The following is a 13,697-nucleotide window of genomic DNA, read 5'->3' on the forward strand; positions in this document are numbered from 1 at the left end:
AAATTGATATGCTCCTTGCCCGCATTTCATCCATTTGCTGCACTTACTGGAAGAGGAGGAAAACAGATCCTGCAAAGAATGAGGTCTGTATCCAGTGAGGCTAAAAATGGCAGCAAGGATCTCTGGAACAATATAATACCGATGTCAGCATTACAGCTCATAGCAGATCTTGAACTGGTGACCGGGCATGGATGCAACCAGTTTGTTAGTGTCAAGTGTTAGCCAAAGGAAAAAAACAGCAAGGATGTCAGGCACACAAACCGAGGGAGTCCCCTTGCACCAATAAGACAGAACCAGGCAGGTGTGGCACTGTGCTCTAAACCACTGAGCCTCTTGGGCTTGCTGATCAGAAGTTCAGCAGTTCGAATCCCTATGATGGAGTGAGCTCCCGTTGCTCTGTCCCAGTTTCTGCCAACCTAGCAATTTGAAAGCATGCCAGTGCAAGTAGATAAATAGGTACCGCTGTGACGGGAAAGTAAACAGCATTTCCATGCGCTCTGGTTTCCATCATGGTGTTCCGTTGCGCCAGAAGTGGTTAAGTCATGTTGGCCACGTGACCCAGAAAGCTGTCTGTGGACAAACACCAGCTCCCTTGGCCTGAAAGTGAGCACTGCAACCCCATTAGTCGCCTGTGACTGGACTTCACCGTCCAGGGGTCCTTTACCTTTACCCTTTTTAAATTACACATTGACCCCAAAAAAGGCTTTTGGGAGGGATTTGCTTGCTGGTTTCAGAATTTAAAGGCAGACTACATGTTACTGTAAGAGCCAGGTGCATGAGGTTTGGGGTCACAAGTCATGTAAGAGTTTATAGTTTAAAATAAGCACATAAAACCGGGCTCATATTGGTTGCTTGTACAGCCAGACCAGAAACAGTGTGATATGTTGGGATTGTGTGATCCGCAGTGACACTGGCCACACATGATGCATTACTGAACTATTTAATACTGGACTGAGGGTTTTTTCATATTAGCTTGGTCATGATCACTGCAGATGGTAACAGCAGTCACGAAATTAAAAGACGCCTGCTTCTTGGGAGAAAAGTGATGATAAACCTAGACAGCATCTTAAAAAGCAGAGACATCACATTGCCAACAAAGGCCCGTATAGTTGAAGCTATGGTTTTCCCAGTAGTGATGTATGGAAGTGAGAGCTGGACCATAAAGGCTGATCGCCAAAGAATTGATGCTTTTGAATTATGGTGTTGGAGGAGATTCTTGTGAGTCCCATGGACTGCAAGAAGATCAAACCTATCCATTCTGAAGGAAATCAGCCCTGAGTGCTCACTGGAAGGACAGATCCTGAAGCTGAGGCTCCAATACTTTGGCCACCTCATGAGAAGAGTAGACTCCCTGATGTTGGGAAAGATGGAGGGCACAAGGAGAAGGGGACGGCAGAGGACGAGATGGTTGAACAGTGTTCTCGAAGCTACCAGCATGAGTTTGACCAAACTGCGTGAGGCAGTGGAAGACAGGAGTGCCTGGCATGCTCTGGTTCATGGGGTCACGAAGAGTCGGACACGACTAAACAACTAAACAAACAAAAAAGAAACCGAAATAACATTTATGGATAAAGTCATATTGATAAGATGCCTCTCGGTTGTATGGATTCTTGCAACATTATGGTAGAAATGGATTAGTTGAGCTCTGTTTGCTGCTTTCCCTGTCCTTTTACAAAAATAAAAAACTTATCACAGCCCAACAATCCACCAACAAGCCAAAGAGCTATCCTTGCTCACCATGCATGAACTACCTGCATATTACAGATGTTTACTAAACTATATATCAGGCCTGTGCTGAACTCAGGTATTTTGTTTATGACCATACACGGAAGGTGAGCAAACCTTGCTCCACACCTCTCCCCTACCCTCTCCCCTTCTCCTGCTACCAGCTTATTTCATTTTACTTTAGTTTGTGTTTGTCGTGTCCATGAAAACTAAAAACATTTAATAAAACACTTTAGGAAAAAGAAGAGAAAGGGAGCACAGGAGAATGGTCCAAACATATCTAGTGGTTGCTTTCATAAATGATTATGTTTATTGTTCAGCGTACTAGCCTGGGCAAACCCCCAAGCTTCTTCCTTGCCTTCTTTTCCTTTTCTGAGATGGCTGTGAGGAGATTGGAAACTTTTGCTACTCTTTTTGTCTAACCACTATTTGCATCATGTCAAAACCCAAACTGACTCAAAAGGGGCTTATAAGAAGCAGCCAGTTTCAAACTTTGGAGCAAGAGATTCTTCATGCCAAAGGCTCATTCGCCTAATAAGTTAATTATTACGTCCAGTGTCACTGTGTTTATATGGATCTTCATTACCCACAAAGTGGGTTTCAACGTGTGTGTTTTTCCAGACTTTCCAAATTCCTTTATTGCTTGACACACCCATTGGTATGGGTGTTTGTTTTGTCTGTCTGACTAACAATGAATGAATCTTTTTCTATGCTTTCTGGATTCCCCGTCCCCTTCATTGTTCATGGCCCACATTTCATGTTTCTCTGAGTCACATTAAAAAGTTATTGTCTTATCTTATGTTGGCTTGTTATCTGGGTATATGTTGGTGTGTATTGTGTAGTGCTCCCGAAAAGAGCCATCTCCAAACCTCAATGTAATTTAAGAGAATAACCTTGCATGGAGTCTGTGGTCTAACACAAGTGATAAATAGATTAGATTAATGAAGGACTGCTATCTTTCCCATGAATACGTATGAGAAATGTCCCATTATAGTCACTGGGACTTCTCAGTAGATATGTTTAAAAGAAGGCAGCTGAATAGATGTATTAACATATTTTAAGCAATTCACTTGCATTGCTTTGTTAACTATAAACAATCATGACAATCAACAGGAAAATAAATTTGAAATATCTATTGGGGGGGGGAGAAGAACTATGTTAGTTAGAAAAGTTCACTGAGCAGGTTATTTAAAACAAACATTTAAGACTGTCTTTCTTTGTTGTTATAACCTACCAAATACTGAACATTGTAGAAGCTGGCCTTGTCTTTCAATACAGGTAAATTGTGAAATGACGGCAACAAATTTAAATGGGCAGGGAAGAGAACAAATAATGTATGGCACAAGATTGTTTTAGCTTGTTCTAGTTAGGACAGGGTAAGAAATATATGCTGATGGAGGAAGATGGATAATAACAGGCACTGCAAACAGTTTGGTGGACTCAACTCCTGGGAGCAGAGAATTTCAGGCATGGGATAAAATTTGCAAAATTCAGGAATGAACTATCTGCAACCATTCTTCAGAAACTGAATCCACAGATGCATTTTGCCATAAGAACCAATGTTTAAAACATCCCTGTGGGTCTCTGCAAGAGTGTTCGTCATACATCTTCTAGCAGCAGGATTTAAAACGTAAATAAACCAGTAAGCCAGGGACTTGTTTTGAACAACTGGCACAGCTGAGCTGTTGAATCGTTCAACCTTGCCTGGCAACCCAACAAACTGGATATCTAATTTTAAAAAGGGCGAAGCAAATGTAATGATCGACAGGCAGGCATATTGTGGGTTGTTATATTAACTACAGGATATGCTTTATTTTAATGCCAAGGGTGTTCCTTAAATGTTCCAGGCACTCAAAGAGAGCAACAGGAAACACAGGGCATCATGTGCTCCCATTTTTATTCCCTCTGCTGTTGTGGATGTCATCAGTAGTACTAAACATGCGCCACAGTCAAAAACTAGGCTGTTGCTTCATCCCACAAAGTATGTCTTGTACAGTGGTACCTTGGGTTAAGAACTTAATTCGTTCTGGAGGTCCGTTCTTAACCTGAAACTGTTCTTAACCTGAGGTACCACTTTAACTAATGGGGCCTCCCGCTGCCGCCGCCACATGATTTCTGTTCTCATCCTGAAGCAAAGTTCTTAGCAGAGTTTGTAACCTGAAGCGTCTGTAACCCGAGGTACCACTGTACATTGTTTATTTTTAGCTGTGTAAGAAAGTTTTGCATCCCTCCCTCTGCTCTCCCCATGTGCTAACCTAAATCAGTTCTGGGCAAATTTGGGGTGGGCACCGAGGACTCGTGGGTAAAGGAGAGGGAGTGGACATTCCATTGTGCAAGTAGAAATCCTTGAACTGCTGGAAGTACTTCATTAGATGCCCCACTAGACTTTTGTGTACTCTGTTCAGAACCATATTGTGCTATCTCCATATTATCTTACATTCTTTTGAACTGGGTGTAAAGTCCATCAGTTTAGGCCAAAGATACTATGATATATGCAAAGAATTACATTCCTCCGGTGAATGAAGAAGGAAGTGAAGATTGTGCTTTGTCTGCAGTTGACTGCAGGTCAACAATGATAAATGAATTTATGATTATTCCTGGACTAGTGATGGGAGGGTTTCTTGTTTTTGCTATTATTTGCTATTTTTTTGTGTTTTTATATTGTAAACCACTGTGTGATCTTTGGATGAAGGGTGATATGGAAATGTACCTAATAAATAAAATCTTGGTACATTGGGACGCGGGTGGTGCTGTGGGTTAAACCACAGAGCCTAGGACTTGCCAATCAGAAGGTCGGCGGTTTGAATCCCTGCGACGGGGTGAGCTCCCGTTGCTCGGTCCCTGCTCCTGCCAACCTAGCAGCTCGAAAGCACGTCAAAGTGCAAGTAGATAAATAGGTACCGCTCCGGCCGGAAGGTAAACGGCGTTTCCGTGCACTGCTCTGGTTTGCCAGAAGCAGCTTAGTCATGCTGGCCACATGACCCGGAAGCTGTACGCTGGCTCCCTCGGCCAGTAAAGCGAGATGAGCGCCGCAACCCCAGAGTCAGCCACGACTGGACCTAATGGTCAGGGGTCCCTTTACCTTTTCCTTTACATTGGCCACACATGTCAACGGGGATGTACGGATGCAGCCCGCATTGCCAGGTCCACTTACCTGTGCTATCATCTGTTTTCAAATGGACATACTGTGGGGTGATGCAAAGTCAATCTGCAATGAGCCTTTGTTTTCAGAATGCAACCAATTGCTCAAAAAGCACTTTTCAGTTTCAGAAAATGTGGAATGGATCTAGATTACAACTGAGCAATTTAGGAAAAAAACCACAAGTGCTTGGACTGACAATAAAATTACATATATATATATATATATATGCAACCTCAGTCTCATGATCTGATGTTTTCACTTGTTTAGCTTCCAAGTGAAGCTAAATGGTGATCAGACTACACACCTAATTAAATAGTTACATATCTATTAACTTAAAATGGACTGCTATTCTTTCTCTTCCCCTTTTTAAAGTTTTTCTTTTACTCTGTTTGTTGATCTGTGCAAACATCAGGTTTCTCAAAACATTTAAACAGAAAACTCTAGGCTTAAAATTTCTACCTTTACCTATTGTTAAAGAAATACACCTGGGTTTAGAAAATCTTCATTGTAACAACAGTAACATACTAAAGGAAGTAAAAAAAAGTTAAGAAAGCAATTTCCCCAGCCATTTATGGTACCACAAATCTCTGTCTGATCTTCTGCCTCCCTACCATGCTGACATGTCTAGTTAGCAAACATTGCAGAAGGACTGTTTGTTTTCATGTTCCGAGAAGGAACTCCCTTGGATAATTCTTAGGCCAAAACTAACGATAAACTTAATTTCAGCTGGCCAAAGTTTAGAGGAGGCTTTAACCATAAAGCCAGCTGGAATGAGGGGCTGGATATTGATGAAAAGTGAGGAGAGAGCAAAGAACAGAGTAAAAGGGCAGAAGACTCAAAAACTCCAAAGGGGAAAGAATGGGATATTTCAGCTTCTAAGACTTCAATCCAGTGCACCCATTCAGTTTAATGGATCTCAAACTTTGGGTAAACTTATTCAAGACTGGGTTGCTGTTAAGAGGTCTTTAAAAAAACCAAACAGAATGACTACTTTTTTCTCATTTGTTCTCATTGAGGTGTATTATACCTTTGCATCTCTCTTCCCCCAAAAGAATCATACAGAGATGGTAGGAATATTTTGGAGAAAGCAGATAATTCAATCTTCTCATTAGAAGAGTGATCCCGAGCCTTGCTTTTGTACACCAAATCTACTATCCTGAAAATATAGAACATCTATAGATGGTGGCAGAATTGGGGGGGGGGGTAAAAGTTATTATTTCATTTTATAATGTATATAAAACAAAAATTGGAAGATGAAATACGAAACCATAAAATAGACACGCAGAATGAGTAGTTGCCCATGGGTTAAAATAAAGTCCAGGTAAAGATTATCAGCATTTTCAGATCATCAGACATAGCTCCAGTTTCACCAGGCTTGTGAATGAAGAAGGCTTGTCTTGAAAATGATACTTCCTTTTTTAAAAAAAATAAATTTAAAATTAAATAAATAACTGGATATCTTCTAGAGGCCTTTTGTGCATCCCTGTGTGTGCAGGGTTCCTTCATGCAGAATTGAAAGCACAAGGATGTTCGTTTTGCTGCCTGAAACAAAGGGCAACATTTGACTCTAAGACTTAAATGTTAAGTTCGATGGCCAGGAAATAAGTCCTAATGAATTCTGTAGAACTTACTTATGAATAAGCACACTTAGCAATAGGTAGTTGCTGCAATCTTGTGCACACTTCCTTGAGATTATGCTTCACTGTATTTTTCCAAGGAAGCTTACACCATTGATTTGTTTAGATTGCTTTAAAGCAGTTACTTTTAAAGGTGTTTGGGAACAATGCAAATAGTGGCTTTTAATTACAGGCGTGAGCCTAGGCAACAATTTTATTTTCAATTATCCCCAATTTAGTATTACATCTGAACCCAAAAAAACCTGTGGTTAATATTAAGTTTCCTGAAACAAGCCAGCTTCATAAACCATGGTTTGAAATCGGCTTGTTTTAGTAAACCATAGTTCTAACTAACCACAGTTTGTCTGTGTTCAAATGTAACACTACACTTCTGTCAGTAAAATGCAAACAAAAGCTGCTGATTTCATCCTCACAGACATTCTGCATGGCTGCGTGTGCTTTACTGAGGCTTGCATAGTCTTATAGTTTATCATTGCACCGAAACCATCCTTTAATGTTACATCCAAATGCTTTCAGAGGTGGAATTGCACCCAATTTTTCCCAAGACATTTAACTTCCATTATATTTCATCCATAAAAGCAGGCCCATCTGTGCTGCTACTAGCCTTACTTTTCTATTGCAAAGGTCTCTACTTTGTTCTCCCATGCATTGAGACCACTCCCTGAATTTTGCAATCAATTGCCCATTAAAGTCATGTGTGCACACAATGCATATACTGGTGTAAAATGTACATAACATTCATGTATTAGTGAAAATAGCATATAAAATACATTTTATTAGGGAAAACTGCTTTGCAAAAAAAAAAAAGTATGTTAGGCAAAAATTCATGGGGGGGGGGGGAGAATAAATCCACACTAACATTCTGATGAACTTTCTAAGGGCTTTTAAAAAGTAAAGTTGCAAACTGTGGAGAACTGAACTGTTGTGGGGAAATGATAAACTGAAAGACTGTCAGATTTACCCATTCCTACCTGCTGTCTTCTGTAATTTTCTGTTGCTCCTTCACTGTTTTAGTGTTATACTTTAAGATTTATTTTAGATTGTTACTTCATTTTAAATTGTAAATACACGTTTTTATCCTTGCAGCCAGCTGCCTTGAGTTGAAATGTTTCAAATAAATAAGTACCATACGTTAACGTGCAGCACCCAATACAGTGGTACCTCGGGTTACATACGCTTCAGGTTACATACGCTTCAGGTTACAGACTCTGCTAACCCAGAAATAGTACCTCGGGTTAAGAACTTTGCTTCAGGATGAGAACAGAAATCATGCTCCGGTGGCACAGCGGCAGCAGGAGGCCCCATTAGCTAAAGTGGTGCTTCAGGTTAAGAACAGTTTCAGGTTAAGAACGGACCTGTGGAACGAATTAAGTACTTAACCCGAGGTACCACTGTACCTTGTTGACCTTATGTAAATGATGCAGGTCCCCTCCCCCAATAATATTTTCAGAAGAACTGAATAAGATGTAATGAACTATGTTTGGGGTTAGTGTTGGTGGGGAGTGAGGAATAGGTGTAAATGTTAGCAGCCCATATGGTAAAATTCTGGAACCTCTGTGAAATCTGGAATCCTTTAGGCAGCTTGTAGCCCAGTGCAACTCTGTTTGAGTTTTCTGGGAAATTCCCAATGAAAATAGCCACATATGTGAAGCGTGAAAGAGTGAAAGCAAACAGAGCAGGAAGGACAGAGGCAGTTGAGAAATTGGGGAAGTATTTTCTACTTCGTTTGCATAATTCTCTGCCAAAAGAAAAGGCTGATTGTGTGCATGTTGCAACAGGGTTAGAGGGGGAAGTGATTGGTGAAGTGAGAAGAAAAAGCTTAAGCAAGGTCATTCCTTGGCACAATCAGGAGAGGCTAAGTGGATGTAGCAGAGACTAAGAGGCAACCAGGCAGAATCCGTTTGCAAAGGGTGTCAACCCTTTGCAAGGCTCGGTAACGATGCCACATTTGCTGAGCTATACTGCTCTGCTTCTGCTGTGGATATGTTGCTCTGCGCAGAAGGGTAAGTAGTTGAATTTTAAACCGATGCAGAAAATAGATCTCAGTGTTTGAATGATGTGGTTGATATGCCTGTATTTTACTTCTCTAAGGCTGCAATCCTAAATACCGTATTTTTCGCTCTATAAGACGCACCAGACCACAAGACGCACCTAGTTTTTGGAGGAGGAAAACAAGAAAAAAAATATTCTGAATCTCAGAAGCCAGAACAGCAAGAGTTGTTTCACTCTGTGCAGTGAAAGCAGCAATCCCTCTTGCTGTTCTGGCTTCTGGGATAGCTGCGCAGCCTGCATTCGCTCCATAAGACGCACACACATTTCCCCTTACTTTTTAGGAGGGAAAAAGTGAGTCTTATAGAGCAAAAAACACGGTACTCCTAATTCATTGGGATTTGGCTACAAGAGTTGTACGAGTTCCAGATTCATTCCTTTCAGATTTCCATTGTCAAGTTAAAGATGTGAGTGGTTTGACTCAACTGTAGTTTCAGGGATGCTTGAGAAGAGAGCTGTGCAGTGTGACCCTAAACACGTTTATTCAGAAGTATGTCCCGCTAAGTTCAATGGGTTTTTCTCTCATGTGATTGTTCTTACCATCTTATCAAGGTAGGAGTTCTACTAGAAAGGGGAGCATTGTAACCCACCCTGCCTCCAGAGAATCAGAAATGAAGACTCGGACCATATTAAGAGGCATTTTTGTGTGCATGCATGGAGATGCTTGAACATCAGCTGTAAACCAGTTAGGAGTAAGTTCCATTGAACACTCTGGATTGCAGCTGCAACTTCTGAGTAGACTACAAATACTACATTGTTAGTATATACAAAATGGTAGAACCACCCAGCTGAAAATACACCATATTAAGTAGAAACCAATTTTCCATCTCACTGAACTTTGAGAGTGTGTGTTGTTATACACAACTGAAGTGTGAACAGAAAACAGAGAGGCTAAAAGCAGGTATACGGATCCAAGAAATTTTGCATAAACATAGAAGTAGAGAGGGTTTTGCATATTCATTTGCTTTGCAAAAAAGAAGAAGAAGAAGCGGTGCATTTGATGTCATTGCTGAGGTTTTGTCTGTATAGGTATGATGGCATAGGGCAGCGTTGTTGTTGTTTAGTCGTTTAGTCGTGTCTGACTCTTCGTGACCCCATGGACCAGAGCACGCCAGGCACTCCTGTCTTCCACTGCCTCCCGCAGTTTGGTCAAACTCATGCTGGTAGCTTCGAGAACACTGTCCAACCATCTCGTCCTCTGTCGTCCCCTTCTCCTTGTGTCCTCCATCTTTCCCAACATCAGGGTCTTTTCCAGGGAGTCTTCTCTTCTCATGAGGTGGCCAAAGTATTGGAGTCTCAGCTTCAGGATCTGTCCTTCCAGTGAGCACTCAGGGCTGATTTCCTTTAGAATGGATAGGTTTGATCTTCTTGCAGTCCATGGGACTCTCAAGAGTCTCCTCCAGCACCATAATTCAAAAGCATCAATTATTTGGCGATCAGCATTCCTTTACCTTTAATGGTTGTATGAATGAAGACGTTCTTGTAGGTGTAGCTTGTTATGGTTGGGGACTGCATTTGCTGAAAGGTGGAGAAGCAAAAGGTACAACATGTTGGAAATTTGGCTTAACACCAGCAGACTATAATGTATGTATGGTGGTCACGTCCTGGTATATTCACCTTTTTCTGGATCCAATTAAAGAGAGGCATTAATAGAGCAACAAAATACTAAATTTGTGAAAGAATTGTGCTTTTCTGTTTTTTGGAAAACAAAATACAAGCTTAAAATCAGTACTCATATCTGTTCCGTTACATTGCAAGAACAGTGTCTCTTTTATATTTGTAGTACACAATTTCACATGTAAATTGTATTTGTTATAAGAAAGCTACAGTTCTATGTACTAGCGGTGGGGAACATTTTGCCCTGAAACCCTGGGAAGCCACTGTCAGTCAGTGTAGCCAGTGTTTCACAAACTTGGGTCCCTTGCTGTTGTTGGACTACAACTCCCATCATCCATCCCTGACCACTGGTCCTGCTAGCTAAGGATGATGGGAGTTGTCGTCCAACAACAGCAGGGGACTTAAGCTTGAGAAACACCGATGTGAACAATACTGAGCGAGATCGAACTACGACAGCTTACTATTCCATATTGTGTCAGAGTATTTTTTTTAAAAAAGTATGCAAGCAGAAAAATATTTAGCAAGTATCTATTGCCGCTGTTATTTCTAAAAATTAGTTACAATCCACCTTCTTAGCAATGAATGCTTATTCTGTGCATTCTTTAATAGCCCATCTTCAAAATATTTCTGTGTCACCGTGCACTTTGTATCACCTTGAGATGTTCAAAGTAATTATTTTAGAGCTTATTGGTAACTATCTTAATGGGTACAAAATAGTGATCAGGTGCCATAGCTGCTATTATGCACTATGCAATGAACATGAATGTCCCAAAACAAGGGATATGGTTAGGATGGGGGATAATCTTAGAAAAAAATATTGTTTTGGCAAGCAAATTCCAGCTGGTCATTAACGTTTGGAAGTATTTATCATACAATATGACCCACCCCACTACACTGTGGTTTTTCACTGCCCCCACAGTTGGGGCCCACTCAAGTTACTGCCTGAGGGACAGCAGAAAATGGCATCTCCCCATAGTACCTAATGCCAGTAAAGTTATTTTAGCATCTTACATAGAAAAAACCCCATAAACGCGCTCCTCTACTCTGGGAAGGGAAATGGAACAACAATAAATTAAATAAATAACCATTTGCTACCTTTTCATAGTGCCCAGTATTAGCCAGCACACTGTGCCAGACAAAGGTGGTTACTGTGGGCATAGAGGGCCACTTTTGCAAATATGATGTGGCTGTTGTGTAGTCAGTGCTTGAAACCTTATGAGCCAAATAGCGAGTGAGCATCACTGGATAGCCATTTTTGACAGCATTCCCATGGCAACTGTAATGTGTGAACCAGTCCTAATTTGTGCACTCTGTCTCCAACCTCTCTCTCTCTCTCTCTCTCTCTCTCTCTCTCTCTCTCACACACACACACACCCACACACACACACACACACACACCCCACCAGCTAGATTATTCAGATCTTGCCTTGTAAATACCCTTATATTGCCATGAATTGCAAACGTCGCTTGGAAGTAGACATTGGGCAAGAATGTAGTTAATCATTAGTTACGAGAGAGTCGGGCTGCGCTCCTTTTTGTTAGTGCTCAAGTCCAATTTTTCATGCTGTGCTCCCAGGTATAATAGAACAAATAATACTGTAGACTTCCGTTTATATCCGTTGCTCATCGGATATTCTTGTGGGTGGTAATGGGGAAATAAGTGAGTATTTCTGAGATAAGAATTCTTCATCTGCAGTGTTGATCAGGATTCCTGTTTAGATTAAAATAACCGGGGACAGCAATGTTTTCCATGCTGTCAAATCACAAAGAGTTGTTGCTGATAACTGTTTTGAAAACCATTCTTCACCCAGAATGTTTTCTAACATGTTCTGAAATGTTTCCATTATATAAATGCAGAGGAAGGCATGCATGTTTGGGGATCTTTTTGAAAAGCAAAATTCATACATTTAAAATCTGAAAAGAAGCTGAAAGCCCATAGCTGTTATGCTTCTAATGCTATTAGCCAGCAGGGCTGCATGCTATGCAAGAGCACTTAGCAGGAGCTAAGCTGAAATTCCTTAGGACCCTTTTTTCTGAGAGAAATTTCTGAGATCCCTCCCCCAACTACTGACAGAAAAGGAAGGCTCCCCCGCCACCGAATTTCCTCTGAATATTCTTCACCCTATTTTTGTGGCAACTTTCACACCTCCCCCCAACCCAAAGCTCTGGCATGGCACTGGGCATTGTGGAGAAGGCAAAAATAGTGGGTGGGTTGTCGACACCATTGCCTCTGCTCCCGTTTAATAATAATAATTTATTATTTATACCCCGCCTATCTGGCTGAGTTTCCCCAGCCACTCTGGGAGGCTCCCAATCAAATGTTTAAAACAGTACAGCATTAAATATTAAAAACTTCCCTGAACAGGGCTGCCTTCAGATGTCTTTTAAAGATAGGATAGCCGCTTATTTCCTTCACATCTGAAGGGAGGGTGTTCCACAGGGTGGGCGCCACTACTGAGAAGGCCCTCTGTCTGGTTCCCTGTAACCTCACTTCTCGCAATGAGGGAACCGCCAGAAGGCCCTCGGCGCTGGATCTCAGTGTCCAGGCTGAACGATGGGGGTGGAGATGCTCCTTCAGGTATACAGGACCGAGGCCGTTTAGGGCTTTAAAGGTCAGCACCAACACTTTGAATTGTGCTCGGAAACGTACTGGGAGCCAATGCAGATCTCTCAGGACCGGTGTTATGTGGTCCTCGCGGCCAGTCCCAGTCACCAGTCTAGCTGCCGCATTCTGGATTAATTGCAGTTTCTGGGTCACCGTCAAAGGTAGCCCCACGTAGAGCGCATTGCAGTAGTCCAAGCGGGAGATAACTAGAGCATGCACCACTCTGGCAAGACAGTCCATGGGCAGGTAGAGTCTTAGCCTGCGTACCAGGTGGAGCTGGTAGACAGCCGCCCTGGACACAGAATTAACCTGCGCCTCTGTGGTTTAAAGTGACCACAATGAGAAGCCTAAGATAGAAAGGAAGGAAAACATTGTGCTACTGCTAACAGTGAGTCTCACTCCTATTAGAGCTGACTCCTGCTGGAAAATGTCTTCTCCCTGTGAAGAAATTTGCTGAAGTGGCCCTTCCGTCGTCTTCAGGCACAACTGAAGTAGAGAATTCCAAGAGACAGTTTGCACAGGGCTCTAAATTATAATGCGAGCCTGTGAGGCCCAGTAAACTAGGTTTCTTTCTGTTTTTCTTTCTTTCTTTCTCTCTCTGTATAAAATTGCCTCTTCCTTCTCTCCAGTACTCCCCTGCTATCACATCATTAAGGCTGTAGTACAAGTATGGGAACACTTTTCATGTGTACATGCCCCGAAGCCCAGTCCCTTTGACTCTTAAGAGCTGCTGTAGGAAATGGAAGTGTTTGCCCTGAGGGGAGTGGGAGAGAGCTGTCGAGCCAGCTGCAGTTGGTAAAAAGGCATTTCTAGCCCCCAAGGCTACCTGAGCCTCCAGTGGCATAACTGGATGCAGAAGCACCCCCCACAAACTGCAAGTCCCTTCACGGGGAGTGTGACCCCATCCAACTGACCAATTTCT

The 13,697-nt window shown here is 42.0% G+C and overlaps 1 protein-coding gene across 3 annotated transcripts in view; it reads left to right on the forward strand.

Moving 5' to 3' along the window:
• Nucleotides 1-8,290: 8,290 nt before the first annotated feature.
• The window catches only part of CFH (complement factor H), a 46,039-nt gene continuing 40,632 nt past the window's right edge, over nucleotides 8,291-13,697 (forward strand). Inside the window, exon 1 of one of the 3 annotated variants that reach the window (XM_077928343.1) lies at nucleotides 8,291-8,507. In XM_077928343.1, coding sequence (XP_077784469.1) covers nucleotides 8,444-8,507 — 64 coding nt within the window. In that variant the 5' untranslated portion in view covers nucleotides 8,291-8,443. The remainder of the gene's footprint in view (nucleotides 8,508-13,697) is intronic. The other 2 variants (XM_077928342.1, XM_077928341.1) reach the window with 2 other exon arrangements.

Source organism: Podarcis muralis, chromosome 5, assembly GCF_964188315.1.
Source record: "Podarcis muralis chromosome 5, rPodMur119.hap1.1, whole genome shotgun sequence".
Lineage (NCBI taxonomy): Eukaryota > Metazoa > Chordata > Lepidosauria > Squamata > Lacertidae > Podarcis > Podarcis muralis.